The following is a 23,399-nucleotide window of genomic DNA, read 5'->3' on the forward strand; positions in this document are numbered from 1 at the left end:
ATGCAAACAAGCAAGGAGAAGACAGAAGCTTATTAACCCCAGCACTGTTCAACCCAGAAAAAACTCTGGTAGGAACAGATTCAAGACCAGTGATACCCCCAATTGTGCACCAAACTCATGAGCCTCTGGCACCTCTGACGACCCTTCTTGTCAGTTACTCTTATTTTTTTAAGAATTCATTCATTTATTTTTGACAGAGGGGAAGGGAGGGAGATGGGAGGGAGAAGAGAGGGAAAGAAACATCAATGTGGTTGCCTCTCGTGCACCCCCCACCAGGGGGACCTGGCCTGCAACCCAGGTATGTGCCCTGACTGGGAATCAAACCAGGGACCCTTTGGTTCACAGGCCGGTGCTCAATCCACTGAGCCACAGCAGCTAGGGCCTTTGTCAGTTACTCTTCTTAAAGATTGCAAACATTGCATGAGACGAAATTCTTGTCCCTGCCAGAATGCAGTGATTTTACCAAATAACTTGAATCCAAAGAAGGAAGGCATTGTTAAAATCTTTTATTGTGACTCTAAATCAGCATCAAATCACCTCAGAAACAAAACTAGGTGGTAAAATCTGCTCAGTGATAGCGTTTACTTGTTCTCAAGGCACTCCGAGAATTACAGAGAGACAGCATTCCAAAAAGTGTCATATGCCAGTAGAAAGTATAGGATAAAGAATTTTCATCACCTTCTTTTCATCACCTTCTTTTCATCATTGATTGCCTTCCTATTCTAATTGATTCCAAATGGTAGCAACATACAGAACAAGAACTATAGTACTGGGGAAAAGCTGATACAAATTAAATCAAAGTCACTTGCAGATGATAAATGAATTTGCAATTCAGTCACCTGGCAACCAGGAAATTCAACTCAACCAGTTTATCAACACACTGACCTAGTTTTTAGGCAAGTAGAGAATAATACCAGGGTAGATAATAATCCAGAAAGCATAGATTCCTGTCATTCCCTCTTATCTCCATCCTGACTCAGCTCACAGATGTGTTTGGTAGAAGCAATAAAACAATCAAAGCACAATCCAAAGTCAAGTGGCTAAACCATACCTTTGTCCTTTGAGCACAAAAGACTTCCAGACAGCCCTGGTTGGTGTAGCTCAGTAGATTGAGTGCCGGCCTGTGAATCAAAGGGTCACTGGTTCTATTCCCAGTCAAGGCACACACCTGGGTTGCTGGCCAAGTCAGGTCCCCAATAGGGGGCACGTGAGAAGCAACCACACATTGATGTTTCTATCCCTCTTCCTCCCTCCCTTCCCCTCTGTCTAAAATAAATAAATTAAATTAAAAAATAAAAACTTCCAGACATTCTCCTTCCTTGGTTAAATATAGTGATTCTGAGTTCCCATCTCTAGAATGTGTTTTCAAGGAAGAGTTGCTGAAAATTAAGAAATTTAAGCCTTTACTCTGAGAGTCACAAAGCACCCTTGAAATTCATGCTGAGTAATCATTCTTCTGCTACAGTAAAGTTGTAAGAACAAAGCCCCAAAATACTTTTGGTAGTGTGAAGAGGCACAGGGTCCAGGTGTCTCAGAAATCTAGAGCAGATGTAGTTTGTACCTTTTCCTCAAACACTAGCAACACAATATTAGCTCATTGAACAACCTGTTCCCACTCAAGCACAATAATTAACAGATAAATAAAATTCTTCATTTTGAAAATCCTAAGGTTCCCATCTATTATGTGTCCACATACATGCACAGAAAGATGCTGTACTAGTATCCAAATTAGAAACATCATGGAGAGAGCTACAGTCATGAAATCCAAGGTGAGTCAAATTCTCCAAAACAAAAATGTAAGGTACACTCTGTTGGGTATATTTGGCCCAACATTGGAGTGGTTCTGAGAGAACCAGAAGAAATATCATCAGGATCAGAGTTAGTCTGACAAGGTCATTGTAACCCTTGCTTTTCCCCAGAGGCATCCATTCAAACCTCAAAAACAGTTCAGCTCCGGAACCTCCAGGATTTCAGGGCACTTGAGTTTGAGATGCCCATCACAGTATCAATGAACCAAAAAAACCCTGGGACTTGACTACTTTTTCCCTCAAGGAATCTTTGAGACTTTCAGTGCCAGTATGAGTCCAGGGGAGATTTCATTTGACTCCTTAACTTTCTAAATTGGTAGTCCTCAGAAACAAGAACACTATATTGCCCCAGAATGAATCTAACTAAAACTATTCTAATTAGAATGGTTACAAGATCACACATGCATGGTAAATTAACTCAGTGCTTGCTTTTCAACCACTGTGCCTTAGGATAAAAGGAAAAACATTTATTATGTGAGTCCAGGTTTGAGATAGCAAAATCCTATAAAATGCCAATTGTTGAAATTGTTGCTGCTGTTTGAGGTAACAATAATCAGCCCAAGTGAATTGATGACACAGTCTGTGTAGCTAGCCTAGAGTTGGTTTGAAATGCAATAATTATCATTATGGAAAGCTCAGAAGTACTGGGATATCATAAGGAAGAGCCTGAGATATAAACAAGATCTGAATTCCCTTTGCACCTGAAATTTAATGATTCGATCAAATTAAAAAGAACAAACACAAGGGTTGGTTCAACGTTTAGCCACTGCTGGAATAATGGAAATAATGAAGATACATACACGAACATTGAATATTAAGAAACAAAGTGTGAAAGTGTTGCCAAAGTAGAACAGCAAAAAAGTGTGTGTGTGTGTGTGTGTGTGTATGTGTGTAATCACCATCTCTTCTGTAGAACAGTCTCGAGATAACGCCACACATTTGCTTTAGAATACTCTCATTTATATATTACATGCACACACACACACAAAAATATCCATCCCATTTGTAAGGAACACTCCTTCAGAAAAAAAACTAGCTGCAGTCCACTGATAATTGTTTTCCTGGAGAAATATGACAAGAAATTAAAACAGATGTTCTAGCCAAGCATAAAGTGAGAATCTATTATGACTATTTCCTTTTCTAAAGTCATTTTAATTTAGAGAGCATCTAACTAACTCTTTCTGACATAAATGAAATAGCATTTCTTTGAGACACAAGAAGAGTAAATGATACATATCAGTCTGTGTCCTGTGACACACTGCTAATCTGAAAATTAAAAAGTCTCTTTTTCAGTTATGTAAATGTTTAATGTTTTTAGCATTAGCCTTAGTAAGGCTGCCCAGAAAGTATATTATCTCTAAGGATGTCACCACTCACCAATTAGGGAAGGCAGAAGTGCACAATCAGCAGTGACCTCTCTATATTATAGACTTTTACACTTGGATCTACTGGGGAGGGATGGATTAGACAATTTAATAGAATCTACAGTGACTACATTTTTTCCATGGAAAACATTTTGTTTTGTGCATCGTGAATTTTTTTTCCTATGGATTCATTTACAAGACCAAAACAGCATTTAATTGTGTTTACAGTAAAGTAAAACTGCTAAAGACCAGCATATAACCACCATATTTTATTTTCTCATCTTTAAGTCTTTTAGCAGTGGGGCTTCCAGTTGAGCTTGCATCTAGCTTCTCTCAAGACATAGCCAGTAGCCAAGCATTCTGAAGATTCACTGAGTCTGAACACAAAGCTGAATTCATAGTTCTTAATTGAAAATGACAGGTTATTTGCCTAGCATATTTGCATAAGTAAAACATTGAAAATGACATTTGTGCCCAAGTCCATCTGAACCTTCTGCCTTAGCTGAACTCTGCTAATGTTTTGTACACTGATCTCTGTGTAACACAGTTTTAAGTAGCTCCTCTTGCTAAAGTATGTGTGGCTGATTTCACAAAAATAGACTCTTCTTCATACATGAGCATGATACTCCTGACATGTATGGGGTCTGGCACAAATAATGCCCCTTTTTTATTACAAAATCATAAGCATGATATTCTGTAACATAACAATATCACACTCAAGTACACCATATGACATTTTAGGTGAAATGTTCAAATTAAAACAATAAATTATTACACCCATATTATTACCCTGGCAACCACACTCAAGCAGGCGTGACTTGTGCCAAACCCTGTGTTTTTCACATGCACCAAATGTTATGCTGAGTCAGCCATGTTTTCTTACCCTGGTATCTTCTATGACCAGTAGCATGGATTTGTGTGGTAACCAAAGAGATCTGGCAAAGCAATTCCATAAACATAGTAAGTTTATGGAATAAACTTACAATAGTAAGTCTGGTACTTTCCCTCCACAATAAAGAGTTTGCAATCCGTGGTCAGAGAACAGTCTCTCTCTGGGTAAAGTTAACTAGCCTGATACGGAAATAAAATCCACCCCTTTGGTCTCATTAGTGCTATGTTCTGTGCAACTTGGTTGTTCAGTTAAATTCATGTACTAACATAAAAGGGGTGTTTATTCCTGATGAGAAGGAATCTACTCATTTCCTGTGTGGTCAAGGTAGTTATTAATTGTAGATAATTTATGCAATATACATATAGTTAGCTTTTAAAATGCCTGAATATTATACAAATGTAGGAGATTACATCCAGGGAGGTTAAAGAAGGATCTGGCCATGTATCAGGACATCTCGAAACCCTATAGAAGCTATTGAGTCATGAGCAGAGTGCACACCTTGACAACACACTCAGTATAGTAAAGTAAGACAGAATGCCCACAAGCATCCTGGTTTCTTTGGAGTCTATGATTACAACTTACATCCAATCAGCCCTTACCATGGTCAGGCATCTGAGATCCCATGGAGGTCACACTGGTGTTCAGCACATCATTGACAGCAGTATCACAATACAGGCTCCTCTGGACATCATGCTCACTGTCAGTCTGGTCGCTTTCCTCATGTCCACTATCCTTCAGGCTGTTGCCCTCTAAGTCCTTGAAGGTGGAGCTGCTGGGTTAAAGAATGAATGATAATTTACAACTGTGATAAAAATAATTTTAAAAATCTTTCAGAGCCAGGATGATGTCACCTCTGTGATGAGGCCAACAATGACTGGATTACCCAACGAGGTAGGAAGAAGAGAGATTTCGGTTTAAAGATAATGGAACTTAACATTGCAGGGAGGTTCTCACTCTTGGATGCTGATGCAGCTAATACTTTCATTCACTTATCTTCAGTGCATTACTATAGGCAAAGTTGAAGCTACAAATGTGAAACCACCACTTGCAAAGAGTATATTCATTTCTTAAGGTTTTCTTTCCGTTATCATATACTCAAAATAAAATAATAATAGCTAATGTTTACTGACAAATTACCATGCATGAGACACTGTTGTAAGTGATTGACATGAATTAACTTTTTTAACTATCACAACTCTATAAAAGTACATTAATAGACATATAACAGAAAACACGTTAATAGATATTCCTATTCACGATGAAAAAACAAAGCCACATGGAAATAAAATAACTTGAGCAAGGTCACACAGCCTGTAAAAATGTAGCAGATCTTCTATGAAACCCAGGCAATCTAGCTCCAGAGCCCAGACCTTTAACCACTATGTATACTGCCTCTTCAAAGATGTCTACTAATCACTGTAAAAATGAAAGTGGCAGTAGTAATTGAGGTGATGAAATTAAAATAGAAAGGATTACTGGAATCAGAGAACTCAGCTCAGTTTTAACTGAAAAAGACAAAGGGACATATTCAAAGAAAAAGAGGATAGGAAAGAGGTGAGAAGAGCAGAGCCTTAGTGCATGGAAAGTAAGACAGTAAGGTGAACCAGAAACTGAGCTCCAACAAACTGTGGGTGAAGATTTGCTAAGAACATGGAAACTTTCAGTTCAGGAGTTTGTGGCTAATATTTTCTTGCATGTGTTCAATCAATCTACCTCACAGTGCACTAAGCATACTACCCAAAACCCTCACACCATTTCTCATGAACTAGACAATACTACATAAGGTACATCCATAGAGGCTCCATCAGCAATTTCTAAAATTTTGTATGTCCTGACAGACTTTGCAACTGCTACACCATGTACCATAAATTACACACCTAAAACACCTAGTGAATGGTGAATCTGTTCCGTAGTCAGAGAGGAAGAAGCAGAGGCATACTCAAGAAAATGTTGTTGTCTCAACAAGGGATGGTGGCATATTTGCAAATTAGGACAAGTCCCAACAGATCTATCATACCTCTGAAAAGGAAGCCCGGTGGAAATGACACTGCAAACTTGCTTAATCTGCTTAACCTTGAACATCCACAAGCCTGGCTCTATGAGGCTTTGTGATAAGAACATTTAGTGCACAGGATAAAGACCTATTCCATGAATACAATGGAACTTGGTCAAAAGGAATCACAGCAGACTTTTAACATATGGCCAACCTAGATGTAGAATGCTTCCTGCCCTGAATATGAAAAGATCAAAAGGGCAGTAACTGAAAAGGCATAATTATAAGAAAAATGAAAAGCAAGAGAGAGTGAAGTGTTGACCTGTTTGCTAATTATTTTTAGAAAGGATAACTGATTATTAGCTCTATATTAAAACTAAAATCATTAAATAGGGCAACTTGCTCAGCTCCACCAAATTTTGTCATGCAGCTACTCAGCCCTGTGGACACAATGGGATGCAGTCCTATTCAAAAACCAATCATAACTCTTTTATTGTCAAGACCAATTGGAAACACATGCTTTAAAGTTGCCACCATTTTTAGCTTTGTGGCACAGATTTTAGAGTTTCCTATAAATACTAATTCCACAGCTTGAACAGATTCAAAGTTTGTTTTTTAAGAAAAAAAATCGGGCCTGCCCACATGCACTCCCTCACCTTAGAAGAAGGGAAATACCTGCTTGGATAATATTACTGACTTCTATGTTTTTATAACAAATATTAATTTTTCTATCTGCATCAATGATATCTAAAGCACGTGAAAATTTCTTTAATCCACAACACAAAACTCTTAAAGCTAGTGATTTCAACCCTGAATTGACTGCGGTTCAGCAGTTGCCCAAACTTGCTTAAGATATATGAGGTGAGGGATATAGTTTAAGGACAATGCAATTAAACATCCCTTAGAACAAAGTTTCTCTACCTTGGCAGTATTGACATTTTACACTACATAATTCTTTCCTGTGGGGGATTCCTGTGCATTGTAAGATGTTTAGCAGCATCACTGGCCTCTACCCACTAGATGCCAGTAGTGACCCTCCCAGAAGCTACAACCAAAAATGTCTTCAGATAGTGTCAAACGATTCCCATTTGAGAACTGCTGTAGGTCCTTTAAACTCTGTTCCTGTGACATGTTAGATTTCCAGACTGTAGTGAAAAGAGCACTATACTTGAAGTGCTTAGAACAAGTGATATTCCATAGTCTTCATCTATGGGACCCTCGCCTGATATCTAATGTCTTTGAACCTCGAATTCCTTGTCCATAAAGTGCATTTGCTAAAACCTCTTTCACAAGGCCATTTTGAGGACTCAAGGAGATACTGTTCATGAAGTACCAGGTATACACAAATGTTCAATAAATAATTATCATTTAATGTGATCATTACTCTATATGGCAATTTTTTCATTGAGTTACAATTAAATATTATGGCCATAGTCTTTTAAAATGTAGTATATATAAAGAATGTCTCTATATCATCTATTAGTCAGATTTTGTTCACTATGTTCATTTTTCCTAAAATTCAGCAACAGGAAAAAAATTCTCCTGTCAATTGTGTACCTTTTTTTTACTGAAAAATGAGACTATATGTGCTGGTACACTTACCATTTTGTCTTGCCTTCCCAAAAGCTTCAGGATAAATATAATATTAAATTGCAGGTAGTTGGATGCCAGGGATATAGCTTCTAAATGGCTATGGATCTGCCTTTTTCAAATTTTATTATTCTATTTTATATGCATCTGAATATTATAAAACACCTCAGGGCTTTTGACATTTATGTACAAAGGAGAGAAATAATAAAATAGTGAAGGATTGGCTACTAGGAACTAAGGGACTGGTAGTGTGAGCATGAGAAGTCATGTATTCTCTTTTTTTAATTATTTTTTATTGTTGTTCAAATACAGTTGTCTCCATTTTCCCGCCACGACTTTCCCCTCCCCACCCACCTCCACCTCCCACCCTCAGTCCTACACTCCTTTGGCTTTGTCCATAGGTCCTTTATAGATGTTCCTAGAAGTCATGTATTCTCTAAAGAAAGGCCAAAGGGTATATACCTCTCTGCCAAAACTTGGAATAGTTCACTCTTTTATTTATTTTATTTTTAAGCATTTTTATTAAAGTTTGAATACAATTGTCTCCATTTTCCCACCACCACTTTACCCCACCCCACCCACCCCCACCTCCCACCCTCAATCCTACTCTCCTTTGGCTTTGTCTGTGCATCTTTTATACATGTTCTTTGACAACCCTTTCCCTTCTTTCCCCCATTATTTCCCTCCCCCTTCCCTCTGGTTACTGTCAGTTTGTTCTTAATTTCAATGTCTCTGGTTATATTTTGCTTGCTTGTTTGTTTTGTTGATTAGCTTGCACTTATTCATAGCAGCACAATTTACAATAACCTAGGTGTCCATCAGTAAATGAGAGGATCAAAAAACTGTGGTACATTTACACAGTGGAATACTATGCAGCAGAAATAAAGAAGAAGCTCTTACCCTCCATGACAGCATGGATGGAACTGGAGAGCATTACACTAAGTGAACTAAGCCAGGAATAGTTCACTCTTTTTTTTAATTTTAATTTTGTATTGTTATTCAATTATAGTTGTGTGCCTTTTCTCCCCATCCCTCCACTCCACCCCAGCTGAAACCCCCTCCCTCCCCCACCTCCACCCTCCCCCTTGATTTTGTCCATGTGTCCTTTATAGTAGTTCCTGTAATCCCCTCTCCTCACTGTCCCCTCCCCACTCCCCCCCTGACCATTGTTAGATTGTTCTTAACTTCAATGTGTCTGGTTATATTTTGTTTCCTTTTTTCTTCTATTTATTATGTTCCAGTTAAAGGTGAGATCATATGGTATTTGCCCCTCACTGTCTGGCTTATTTCACTTAGCATAATGCTCTCCAGTTCCATCCATGCTGTTGCAAAGGGTATAAGCTCCTTCTTTCTCTCTGCTGCGTAGAATTCCATTGTGTAAATATACCATAGTTTTTGGATCCACTCGTTTGCTGATGGGCACTTAGGTTGCTTCCAGTACTTGGCTATTGTAAATTGTGCTGCTATGAACATTGGGGTGCACAGATTCTTTAGTTCACTCTTTTAAAGATCTGTTTGTCTATCTGAAAAACTAAGTACCACTTATTCTGATCCTGTAAGGATGTTTAGTGGCTTAATAAATGGATTTGTGTAAGGCAGTTTAAGACACAGTGAGCAACATGCTGCAAATTGGAAAGCAGCCTGGTAAATGGCTACTCACCCAAAACAAGTAACAATTTATGCCAGGCATTTAAAAATGCTGATTTCACTTGCTTTATTATCTGTGCACCTCTTGAGAGGCAAAATACTTGTAAAGCAACTTTTGTGGAACAATATATTAGGGATATCTTTTTGCAATGATATTGTAAATGCAAATGTTTCTATTACTGCTCCAGTGGTCAACAGAGAGACAGATTTGTTTTAAAACACCTAAAACAAGATATATAACAGTTATGTTATCTGCATATAACAGTTACTCAGAATATGTTTAATGAATAAACATTATTCAAATTCTCACCTGTGTTTTCCCTTTAAAATATTAAAAATGTTCCCAAAAGACAGAATAATCTGAAAGGAAACAGATCACATCTTCCTAGTAGGTAACACCACATACTCAGGGAATGCCATATGAGAGTAAAAATTAGATGGGAGTGAAAGTCAAAAAGAATATTGTAACTATATTAAAAAAACATCAAGAAGATCCCAGAGTGGTTACTGGACCACCTATATCACAATAACTTTGGGAACCTGTGAAAACTGGAGATCCTCTAGGGATGGACTTAGAAACTGTATTTAACAAGCCTTCCAAGTGATTCTAACACGCATTAAATGTTAGAAATTGCTGGCATGAAGGAAGTTTAGTGCTAGTTTTCAATAGAAAAATGCTGAGGTTTTCTTCAACTTTTTTCATATAGTCATTCAATAAACATGTATCAGCAGTTTTTATAGACAAGGCACCATACCAAGTGCTACAAAACCCCAGGAAAATTTGAGTGGAAAAGGAAAGGACTAAACACTGGTTTAGAAGCCAATGCTCATTTTCCTCTCTACACTGCTTCAGTACCTTGTTTTTTTTCTGCATTTGCCCTGCTTGATATTGTTCCAAAGGCACTGCAGGAGTGGATATCAGACAGCAACACAGAAACCAAGCATGAAAAAAGAGAGTTGTGCAGCAGGGGCAAAGAACCACTGTTGGCTTTCCTTGCTCTGAGAAGATAGCAAGGAAACAAACATAGCAGGAAGGAAATTCATGCAGAAAAAAATCCCAACTGTCTTGGCTAGTTAATCTAAGACTCTAATATAAGCCTTGGGTACACCTGTAGTTTGTAGGTAATGTTCTGGGGAAAAATACAGAAATACAATGCTAGATTCCTCAGTGCATATAACATGATAGTGAATGTGCCATATATCTTTCTTTCCTTTCCAGTTGCACTCTTCACCCCTCTCAACCTTAATTTGTGCTAGGAGCACTCCTTGCCCTCTGGCTTTCCATTGGTTTACCTAACATAGATGTGAGAGAGAAAAGAAGCCTGCACACAAGCTGTATGGCCAAGACAGAAAACAACTGTGGAAGAATGCCAAAAGAAGGGTCCAAGAAGCATCCTTGGATAAATAGAAAGTGAATAGAGGAAGAGAAAACAGATAGGAGAAGACATTCCCAAAGGTGGCCTGAAATTGGATTTGCATTCAAAGAAACAGGGACTTGATAACAAAATTAAAGCTGATAGTAATATTCAGAATTTCCTGGCCAGGAGCTTTTTCCATGCATGTAAGTGGTAGAAGAAGGGAAAGGGGGGTTAAATGGTGATGGAAGAAGACTTGACTTGGGGTGGTAAGCACACAATACAATATACAGATGATGCATTATAGAATTGTACACCTAAAATCTATAAAATTTTATTAACCAATGCCACCACAATAATTTCAATTAAAAAAATCAGAAAGAAATCACATCTGGCTAAATTCCTTTGAAACATCACTGTAAACTATTCAAAAATAATTTGCAGGGTTTTATTACCTGGTGTTAGTCACCACTCTATTTTAACATTTCCATGCATTTTACATTTAAAATGGTTAGTCTCCAGAAAAGCATAGCACACAAGATTTCTGTATATTTGCAGGTATTGTGCTTTGTCTAAACTTAATTGATAATTGATCCCATAAATTCCAAGGCCTTTGTGGTTTCACAAAGCCCTCAAAATTCCAGAAACCGAACCTGGGAAAATGCATGTGTCCCTGAGCTTTCAGATGTTTCCTCTAAATCAACGTGGTTGCTAATTAAAAAGCCACTATCTTTGATTTCATACCTCAGGAGACTTTTCCACCGAGAACCAATTAAATCCACGTTGTGCATTTTGGGTGTATGTGTATATGAACAAAAAACATATAATGGAACAACAATATAAATAAACAAACAAATAAATAAATAAATAACATATGAAGTGGTTGATCAAAATCAAGAAGTTTCTAGTGAGTCCCAAAGCTGCTCTGAAAATGAAAATACATGTATTTCAAAAGCAAAATGTTTAAATGTAAGGTTTCATCTCATCAGTCTGCCTTTAATGTATATTGGATATTCAGAGCTGGCCTAATATAATGAGGGTCCCCAGGAGTCTTAGCTCTCTGCCTTGCTATGAAAATCAGACTCATGCTCTCACTTTAGCTTGATCATAGAATTCCCAGGTACCCAGAGCTATCCCAAGGGACTTAAGAGAATAAAGCAAGTCCCTTGGTTTTACCAGAAGTTTTTAAAAAGGAGTTTTGTTTTACATCCTCATGACTATTTTGTAACTACCAAATTGTAGTTTTAATCTCTTCATGTTTTTCACCCAATGCCAACTGGAAATATCAGGAGAAATACATTGTAAAGTGTATGATTATTAAATCTTATGCTGTATAGCTGAAATTAATGCAAAGTAATATTGAATGTAAACTGTAATTGAAAAATAAAATTTAATTAGAAATGAATAAATAAAACCCAGGGTGAAAAAAGGAGCTTTGAAATAAAAGTTGTGAATCAGAAAACAAAGCACATTTCTGCTAAAAAATTAATCAGTGCACAAAAAGAGGGTGTTATTTTTTCCCTCTAAAACAAATTAGTCATATAAATTTAAATTCCTCAACTTTTGTTTTTTATTCTGTGGACCAAAAGTGGATTCCACCCAACCCCTTCAAAAAAAGAGTCCAAGCTATGCTATGACAATAATCCTGGGATATTTGTTTTCAGATACTTAATGATTACCTCCTAAGGTCACAGCAATTCCAAACCAATACAGATAAATCTATCATGTTTTCAGAGGTTCCTGCAGGATTGTGAAATAAACCTGAAATGAATTAAAGTTGCTTGTACAACAAGCTAGTTTATTCCTGGAATCCTACTCTTCTGGTGGTGTAAATTTATGGGTTTAGACCCAGCAAAATAACAGAATTTTCAAGTTTTCCCTACTGCAGTTTTAATATACACTGCTTGTGCCTTTATTTCATTTCTGCTATTTTAACAAATACATTTGGAGTTCAATTTTAGCTGCAAAATAACCACTAGACTATCCAAGAGGCTATGTACATGGTATGTATTGGTTTTTCTTTAAAGTTCTTGCTTTGCTTAGTTCTCCCACCTTATAGGTTCTCCTGACACCCTTGTATTATCCTCATTGGTCACCTTGGTGCCCACTGCACCGGATGGAATCTTCCTTCGTGGTAACATCTCTGTATTAACTGACATTGTGGCTTCATGGATAGCTGAGCTATGAGCAACCAGTACAAAATTCTCAACTTTGAATGCTTCATTACAAGGCCACTGTAACCAAAAAATATTGGTACTGGCATAAAAACAGGCACATAGACCAATGGAACAGAACAGAGAGCCCAGAAATAAACTCAAGTCTTTACAGTCAATTAATATTTGACAAAAGAGTTCGGAGCATAAAATGGAGCAAAAACAGCCTCTTTGACAATGGTGTTGGAAGATCTGGACAATTACATGCAAAAAAATGAAACTCGATCACCAACTTACGCCATACACAAAAATAAACTCGAGATGGATAAAAGACTTAAATATAAGTCGTAACACCATAAAAGTCCTAGAGGAAAACATTGGCAGAAAAATCTCAGACATTCCACGCAGCAACATTCTCACGAACATGTCCCCTAAAGCAAGGGACATAAAGGAAAGAATAAACAAATGGGACCTCATCCAAATAAAAAGCTTCTGCATGGCTAAAGAAAACAGCGCCAAATTACAAAGAGAACCAACAGTATGGGAAAACATATTTGCTAATGATACCTCAGACAGGGCCTGATCTCCAAATATGTAAAGAACTCACACGACTCCACTCCAGGAAGACAAAAAACCCAATTAAAAAATGGGCAAAGGACTTGAACAGACACTTCTCCAAGGAAGACATACAGAGGGCCCAGAGACATATGAAAAGTTGCTCAGCATCACTAGCCATCAGAGAGATGCCAATTAAAACCACAATGAGGTACCATCTCACACCAGTCAGAGTGGCCAACATAAACAAATCCACAAACAAATGTTGGAGAGGATGCGGAGAAAAGGGAACCCTAGTGCACTGTTGGTGGGAATGCAGACTGGTGAGGCCACTGTGGAAAACAGTCTGGAATTTCCTCAGAAAACTAAAAATGGAACTTCCCTTTGACCCAGCAATTCCGCTGCTGGGATTATACCCTAAGAACCCTGAAACACCAATCCAAAATAACCTGTGCACCCCAATGTTCATAGCAGCACAATTTACAATAGCCAAGTACTGGAAGCAACCTAAGTGCCCATCAGCAAACGAGTGGGTCCAAAAACTATCGTATATTGACACAATGGAATTCTACACAGCAGAGAGAAAGAAGGAGCTTATACCCTTTGCAAGAGCATGGATGGAACTGGAGAGCATTATGCTAAGTGAAATAAGCCAGACAGTGAGGGGCAGATACCATATGATCTCACCTTTAACTGGAACATAATAAATAGAAGAAAAAAGCAAACAAAATATAACCAGAGACATTGCAGTTAAGAACAATCTAACAATGGACAGGGGGGAGTGGGGGGGCAGTGAGGAGAGGGGATTACAGGAACTACTATAAAGGACACATGGACACAACCAAGGGGGAGGGTGGAGGTGGGGGAGGGAGGTGGGTTCAGCTGGGATGGGGTGGAGGGATAGGGAGAAAAGGCACATAACTGTAATTGAATAACAATAGAAAATTTTTTAAAAAAAGAAAGAAAACCAGAGGCCTGCAACCAAGCCTTCTTTACCCAGCAAGGCTTTCAATAAAATAGAAAGCCAAATAAGGAGCATCCTGGAAAAAAAAAAGGCACAAAGAATATACCACTTTCAAACCAGCTATGCAGGAGATGCTAAAGTGTTTGCTTTAAGAACAGGAAGAAAAACAGTGAAAGAGAGAGGAACACAGGTGTGAAAAAATGCAATGAATAACTACCTGTTATTAAATATCAATAATGACCTTAAACATAAATGGATTAAATTCCCCAATCAAAAGACACAGAATAGTGGAATGGATAAGACAGCATGACCCACACATATTCTGTCTACAAGAGACCCATCTCAGAAAAGAAGACCTACACAGACTGAAAGTAAAGGGCTAGAAACAAATATTCCAAGCAAATGGACAGGGATAGAAAGGTGGGGTACTAATGCTCATATTGGATGAAATAGACTTCAAAAAAAAAAAAGCCATAACAAGAGACCCAGAAGGTCACTTCATAATACTCAAGGAAAGAACCCACCAAGAAGACACAAAAATAACAAATATATATGCACCAAATATAGGAACAACCAAATACATAAAGGAAATCTTGGAGGACTTCAAGAAAGATATTCACAGCAACATAATTATAGTAGGAGATTTTCACACACTGCTGTCAAAAAAGGATAGATTTCCAGATAAAATATCAACAAAGAAATTGCAGCATTGAGCACTTTCCTACATCAAATGGACTTAACTGATATATATAGAGCCTTTCATTCAAAAGAAGCAAATGCACATGGAACATTTTCAAAGATAGACCACATGATAGGACACAAGACAAGCCTCAACAAATTCAAGAAAATTGAAATCATATCAAGCATTTTCTCGGACCACAAAGGACTGAAACTAGAAAGCAACCTCAGGGAAAAAAGCCCTAAAGACTCAAACTCTTGCAGATTGGATAGCATGCTAATAAAAAATGAATGGGTCAAGAATGAGATTAGGGAAGAAATCAAAAAGTTTCTGGAAACCAAAATGAACTCACGACAATCCAAAACGTATGGGACACAGTGAAGGAAGTCCTGAGAAGTTCATAGCGATACAGGCTTACCTAAAAAAGATAGAAACATTTCAAATAAACAACCTAACCCTACACCTACAAGAACTCAAGGAACAACAAAGACAACCCAGAGCAAGTAGAAGGAAGGAAATAACCAAGATCAGAGCAGAATTAAATGGCATAGATGCTAAAAGCACAATTCTAAGGATCAGTGAATCCAGGAACTCGTTCTTTGAAAAGTTAAACAGCACGAGAAACAAGATGGCGGCATAGGTAGACACACTGCGCCTCCTCGCACAACCAGAACTGACAGAAAATCGAACGGCAAGGAAGTCCTACACCAAGGAAATAAAAAATAAACATTCATCCAGATCGGTGGGAGGGGCAGAGACAGGCAGCCGGGTCGGAGGGGATTCGCGTTGCCCTGGTGGGACCTAGACTGGAGGAGTGTGGGACAAACGGGGCGGGCAGTCTGACCACTGGCAGACCCTGCGGCCCCACATTCGCGCAGATAGGCCAAGAGGGCTAGACTCAGAGTGGCAGAGAACAGGGCAGGCAGAGCGGCCAGTAGCACCCCGCGGCCCCACATTCACCCACAGATAAACCGGACAAATGGCAGGGAACGAAGCAGACCTCACAACCCAGGGCTCCTGTGCGGGGAAATAAAGCCTCAAACCTCTGATTGAAAACGCCCGTGGGGGTTGGGGCAGTAGCAGGAGAGACTCCCAGCCTCACAGGAGAGGTCCTTGGAGAGACCCACAGGGGCCTGGGGTGTGCACAGGCCCACCCACTCGGGAACCAGCTCCAAAGGGTCCCAGTTTGATTTTGGGCAGCGGAGTGAAATACTGAGATCCTGTGGAGATGGGAGTGGGCACCATTGCTCCCACTCGGCCCCTCCCACATGTACAGCATCACAGCGCAGCTACCAGCGTTACCCCGCCCCAGTGAACACCTAAGGCTCCACCCCTTAAAGTAACAGACACGCTAAGACAATAAAAAAAAAAAAAAATGGCCCAAATGACAGAACACTTCAAAGATCCAGAAAAAATACAACTAAGCGAGGAAGAGATAGCCAACCTGTCAGATGCACAGTTCAAAGCACTGGTTATCAATATGCTCACAGAATTGGTTGAATCTGTTCGAATACCAGATGAAAAAATGAAGCCTATGCTAAGAGAAACAAAGGAAAATGTACAGGGAACCAATAGTGATGCAAAGGAAACTGAGACTCAAATCAACGGTGTGGACCAGAAGGAAGAAAGAAACATCCAACCGAAAAGAATGAAGAAACAAGAATTCGGAAAAATGAGGAGAGGCTTAGGAACCTCCAGGACATCTTTAAACATTCCAACATCCAAATTATAGGGGTGCCAGAAGGAGAAGAGGAAGAACAAAAAATTGAAAACTTATTTGAACAAATAATGAAGGAGAACTTCCCTCATCTGGCAAAGGAAATAGACTTCCAGGAAGTCCAGGAAGCTCAGAGAGTCCCAAAGAAGCTGGACCCAAGGAGGAACACACAAAGGCACATCATCATTACATTACCTAAGATTAAACAGGAGAGAATCTTAGAAGCAGCAAGAGAAAAGGAGACAGTTACCTACAAAGGACTTCCCATATGACTGTCAGATGATTTCTGAAAAGAGACCTTATAGGCAAGAAGGGGCTGGCAAGAATTATTCCAAGTCATGAAAGGCAAGGACCTACATCCAAGATTACTGTATCCAGCAAAGCTATCATTTAGAATGGAAGGGAAGATAAAGTGCTTCTCAGATAAGGACAAGTTAAAGAAGTTCATCATCACCAAGCCCTTATTATATGAAATGTTAAAGGGAGTTACCTAAGAAAAAGAAGATCAAAAATATGAACAGTAAAAATGACAGCAAACTCACAGTTATTAACAACCACACCTAAAACAAAAACAAGAGCAAACTAGGCAAACAACTAGAACAGGAACAGAACCATAGAGATGGAGATCACATGAAGGATTGTCAATAGGGGAGTGGGAGGGGGAGAGAGGGGGGAAAGGTACAGAGAATAAGTAGCATAGATGATAGGTGGAAAATAGACATGGGGAGGGTAAGAATAGTGCAGGAAATGTAGAAGCCAAAGAACTTATAAGTATGAACCATGGACATGAACTATAAGGGGGGAATGTGGAAGGGAGGGGGTGGGCAGGATGGAGTGGAGTGAGAGGGGCGGGAAATGGGACAACTGTAATAGCATAATCAATAAATATATTAAAAAATAAGAAAAGCATGTTGTAATACTATACATTATGAGCCAAACTATGTAAAATGTTTAATAAACACTACAAACAATTATTCGGGGGGAAAAAAAAAGAAAAGAAAAGGTACACAAAATAGACAACCCTTTAAGTAGGCTCATCACGAAAAAAAGAGAGAGGACCCCAATAAACACAATCAGAAATGAAAAAAAGCAGAGATTACAACTGATAATACCGAATACAAAGGATTGTAAGAAATTACTACAAAGAACTATATGCCAAAAAATTTTAAAACCTAGAAGAAATGGACAAATTTCTATAAAAATATAATCTTCCAAACCTGAATGAAGAAAAAGCATAAATCCTGAACAGACCAATAATACATGACAAAATTGAAACAGTAATCAAAAATCTTCCAACACACAAAAACTCTGACCAGACAGTTTCACAGAATTCTACAAAGTATTTAAGAGAGAAATAACCCCCATCCTCTACAGATCATTTAAAAAAATTCAAGAATATGGAAGACTCCCAACCTCTTTTTATGAAACCAGCATCATCCTAATCCCAAAACCAGATAAAGACATACAAAGAAAGAAATCTTCAGGCAATATCACTGATAAATGTAGATGCTAAAATCCTCAACAAAATATTGGCAAACTGCATCCAGCAATATATTAAAAAGGTCATACACCGTGATCAAGTGGGATTCACTCCAGGGATGCAAGGATGGCACAATATTTGTAAATCAATAAACATTACACACCACATAAACAAAACAAAAGACAAAAATCATATGATCATTTCAACAGATGCGGAAAAAGCTTTTGATATGGTACAGCACCAATTTATTATAAAAACACTAAGCAACGTGAGATTAGAGGGAGCATTACTCCACATAATAAAGGCCATATATGAGAGACCTACAGCCAACATCATACTCAATGGACAAAGATTAGAGCTCTCCACTAAGATCAGGAACAAGACAAGGATGCCCGCTCTCAACACTCTTATTCAACATAATACTGGGAGTCCTAGCCACACTGCTCAGACAAGAAAAAGAAATAAAAGGATCCAAATTGGAAAGGAGGAAATGAAACTGTCATTGTTTGCAGATGACATGATAGGGTACATAGAAAATCCTATAGACTCGACCAAAAAAACTACTATACCTAATAAATGAATTTGACAAAACAGCTGGATAGAAAGTCAATACTCAGAAATCAAAGGCATTCCTGTATACCAAAAATGAAACATCACAAGCAGAAATCAGAAAAAAAAAATCCCATTTGATATAGCAACAAGAAAAATCAAGTACCTAGGAATAAACCTAACCAAGGAGGTAAAAGACCTGTACTCAGAAAACTACACTACATTAGAGAAAGAAATTAAGGAAGACACAAACAAATGGAAGCATATACCATCCTCATGGATTGGAAGAATTAATATCATCAAAATGGCCATACTACCCAAAGGAATTTATAGATTCGATGCAATCCCTATTCAAGTACCCGTGACATATTTCACAGATATAGAATAAACATTTCAGAAATTTATGTGGAACCATAAATGACCCCTAATAGCTGCAGCAATTTTGAGAAAGAAGGACAATGCAGGAGGGATCACAATACCTGATATCAAACTGTATTACAAGGCCACTGTAATCAAAAGAGCCTGGTACTGGCATAAAAACAAGCACATAGACCAATGGAACAGAACAGAGAGCCCAGAAATAAACTCAAGTCTCTACAATCAATTAATATTTGACAAAGCATAAAATGGAGTAAAAATAGCTTATTCAACAAACAGTGTTGGGAGATCTAGACAGCTATATGCAAGAAAATGAAACTTGATCACCAACTTACCCTATACAAAAAATAAATTTAAGGTGGATAAAAGACTTAAATATAAGTCAAAACACCATAAATGTCCTAGAGGAAAAGATTGGCAGGAAAATCTCAGACATTCCACACAGCAACATCTTCACAGACATGTCACCTAAAGCAAGGGACATAAAGCAAAGAACAAACAAGTGGGACCTCAACAAGTTAAAATGCTTCTGCATGGATAAAGAAAACAGCATTAAAATGTATGAGAACCAACTCTATGGGAATACATATTTGCCAATGATAAATCCTACAAGGGTTTGATCTCCAAAATATAAAAACAACTCATACAACTCCACTTCAGGAAGTCAAACAACCCAATTCAAAAATGGGCAAAAGACTTGAACAGAAACTTCTCCAAGGAGGACATACAGAGGGCCCAGAGACACATGAAAAAATGGTGAGCATCACTAGCCATCAGAGAGATGTAAATTAATACCACAATGAGATACCACCTCACATGGGTCAGAATGGCCAACATAAACAAATCAACAAACAAGTGTTGGAGAGGATGCAGAGAAAAGGGAACCCTAGTGCACTGTTGGTGGGAATGCAGACTGGTGGAACCACTGTGGAAAACAGTATGGAATTTCCTCAGAAAACTAAAAATGGAACTTCCCTTTGACCCAGCAATTCCGCTGCTGGGATTATACCCTAAGAACCCTGAAACACCAATCCAAAAGAACCTGTGCACCCCAATGTTCATAGCAGCACAATTTACAGTAGCCAAGTACTGGAAGCAACCTAAGTGCCCATCAGCAAATGAGTGGATCCATACACTATGGTACATTTACACAATGGAATTCTACATAGCAGAGAGAAAGAAGGAGCTTATACCCTTTGCAACAGCATGGATGGAACTGGAGAGCATTACGCTAAGTGGAATAAGCCAGGCGGTGAGGGACAAATACCATATGATCTCACCTTTAACTGGAACACAATCAGCAAACGAAGAAAGCAAACAAAATATAACCAGAGTCATTGAAGTTAAGAACAATCTAAAAATATCCAGAGGGGAAGGAGGAAGGGATAGTGGGAAGAAAGGTTTTCAGGAACTACTATAAAGGACACATGGACAAAACCAAGGGGGAGGGTGGAAGCAAGGGAGGTAGGTGGGTTTGAATGGGGTGTGGGGAGGGGTGAGGAGAAAATGCAGATAACTGTAATTGAACAATAAAATAATTTTTTAAAGAGTAAAAAAAGAATAAATTCAAAATGGATCAAAGACTTAAATATTAGACTAGAAATCATAGAAATCCTTATAAAAACATGGGCAAGCAAATCTCAAACATAGCTCACAGCAATATTTTATCAGATATATCTCCCCAGGCAAGGGAAACAAAAGAAAAATTGAACAAATGAGAACTTCGTTAAACTAAAAAATGTTTGCACAGCAAAGGAAATCATGAAGAAAATAAAAAGACAACCCAAAGAATGGAAGAACATATTCACCACTACATCTGATAAAGAGTTAATGTACACAATTTGCAAAGAACTTAGAAAAACCAACACCAAAAATACCAAAAACAATAAACAACCCAATAAAAAAAATGAGAAAATGACATGAACTTCTCCATGGAGGACATACAGATGGCAAACTGACATATAAAAAGATGCTCAATGTCACTAATTGTCAGAGAAATGCAAATTAAAACCACAACGAGATATTACCGCACACTGGTCAGAATGGCTATCATCAATAAATCAACAAACAACATGTGCTGGAGAGGATGTGGAGAAAGGGGAACCCTTTTGTACAGTTGGTTGGAATGCAGACTTGTGCAGCCACTGTGGAAAGCAGTATGGAGATACCTCAAAAAATAAAAATAGATCTGCCTTTTGACCCAGCTATCACACTTTTGAGAATATATCCAAAGGAACCCAAGGCACTAATTCGAAGAAACATATTCACCCCTGTGTTCTTTGCAGCATTATTACAATCACCAAGATATGGAAGGAGCCCAAGTTTTCATCAGTAGATGTGTGGATAAAGCAACTATTGGATATTTACACAATAAAATAATACTCAACCATAAAAAAGAAGAAAATTTTACATTTTCCACAGTATGAGTGTACCTGGAGAACATTATGCTAAGTGAAATAAGCCAGTCAGAGAAAGACAAATACCATATGATTTCACTCATATGTGGAATCTAATGAACAAACTGAACTAACAAGAAAAATGGGGACAGGCTCATAGATAGAGAGCAGGATGACAGCTAGTGGGGTGGGGGAGGTGAGGGGATAAAGAGATTGAGCATAAAGGTAAAAGGACTCATGTGCATGGACAACAGTGTGGTGATTGCTGGGGGGTAGATATAAGGGTACTAAATGGTAATGGAAAAAATATACAACAAAGATTAACAACAAAAAAGAAACATGATAATTTGCCAAAAGTGATCATTTTGGGTAGTATAATTACTGGTGATTTTTATTTAGCTTTTTATGATTTTCTGAAATTTCCAAATATTCTACAATAAGCAGATACACATTAATTTTAAAATCTAAAAAAGCATACTTAAAAAACTTAATCAGTTTTACTTTTTATATTAAATCAAGCTTAATTGTAAAAATAGGCAAGCAGCCCTGGCTGGTGTGGCTGGATTGAGTACGGGCCTGTGACCCAAAGAGTTGCCAGTTTGATTCTCTGTCAGGGCACAAGCCTGGGTTGTGGGCCAGGTCCCCAGTAGGAGAGCACACAAGAAGCAGCCACACATTGCTGTTTCCCTCTCTCTCCCTCCCTTCCCTTGTCTCTAAAATTAAATAATGAAAATCTTTTTAAAAAATAGGCAAGCAAACCAACATACCTTTTGATTAAATGGGCTCGGCTATTCACATAGTTGGAGTCAAAAGAATAGTTTTCAGTCTGCAATGGGAAAAAATATTTAGAAGGTTACATAGATGATTCATGAGAAGAGGGAAACTGTCCTACTTAAGGGGAATTTTTCTACTGGGCAAGAAGCAGTGAATGAATCAGAAATCAAGGGCATAGTGGGGCAACAGCCTGAGGAATCCCTACCATCTCCTTGGAGCCCTGGGGATTCTGTGGAGGCGGTTCTCACCTGCAAATCAAGATGAACTTGACACAAACATTCCCTAGAATATGCCTGGCTACTTACCATGTAACCTCTTAGGGGAAGATACAGCATGACCTAAAATCTTTACAGAAACTAATTGCTTCCCATTCCCCAGTGGACACAATTCTGTGCCCATTGAATTGACTGGAAGTTCAAAGATATTTTTATTAGTACTAGATAATTAACATGTTAAAATACTTATTCCATAGATATGGAAATGTAGGCAAGGTAATGCCCCACTGTGGATTTAAACTCTGCACTTCCCTTTGTTCTAAGACATTTAACTCAGTGCTGGTTATTCAGGAAGACCTTCATTTCATCACAGATATAAAGGCAAACAAGTATTATAACTAAAATGTAATGAAAGGTAGTCCACAGGGGGTGCCAAAGCCTTTTCATGTGAACAGTGAAGTCTGCAAACAAATCCCTGTCTCAGCTCCCATTGTTAAAATACCACTGTCTAATCTGGTTACAGTAAACTGACTGAGCACTGGTTTTACAAAAGCAAATGCAGAATACCTGCCAGATGAAAGAGATGCAAAAACAGCTTATGAACACGGATAGGTTGGGGAGATAAAGGGGGGAAGCCTTAGAAAGTGGGAATGCATGGAAATATTGAGAATAACATTACTAGTCTTAGTTAAGTGGATCTTACCCCCAACACTAAAGTACTACTCTCACTAAACCACCGTATAAACTGAAAAACACATCTCCACCCTCCTGCCATTTTACCAGAAATCCTCACTATTCTCACATTCCTTACTGCCTTCTGAAATCACTTCAACTGAAAGTGCCTGGAAAAGGAAACATAACAGATGTCTAGCTAACAAAATAGCAGATTC

The 23,399-nt window shown here is 38.3% G+C and overlaps 1 protein-coding gene across 2 annotated transcripts in view; it reads right to left on the reverse strand.

Moving 5' to 3' along the window:
* The window catches only part of PCDH19 (protocadherin 19), a 207,595-nt gene that overhangs the window by 68,632 nt on the left and 115,564 nt on the right, over positions 1-23,399 (reverse strand). Inside the window, exons 3-4 of one of the 2 annotated variants that reach the window (XM_024578767.3) lie at positions 22,288-22,346; positions 4,664-4,836 (exon numbers count right to left, since the gene is read on the reverse strand). In XM_024578767.3, the coding sequence (XP_024434535.2) occupies positions 4,664-4,836; positions 22,288-22,346 (232 nt within the window). The remainder of the gene's footprint in view (positions 1-4,663; positions 4,837-22,287; positions 22,347-23,399) is intronic. The other variant, XM_053917510.1, reaches the window with a different exon arrangement.

This window comes from Desmodus rotundus, chromosome X (assembly GCF_022682495.2).
Source record: "Desmodus rotundus isolate HL8 chromosome X, HLdesRot8A.1, whole genome shotgun sequence".
NCBI classification, from domain to species: Eukaryota; Metazoa; Chordata; class Mammalia; order Chiroptera; family Phyllostomidae; genus Desmodus; species Desmodus rotundus.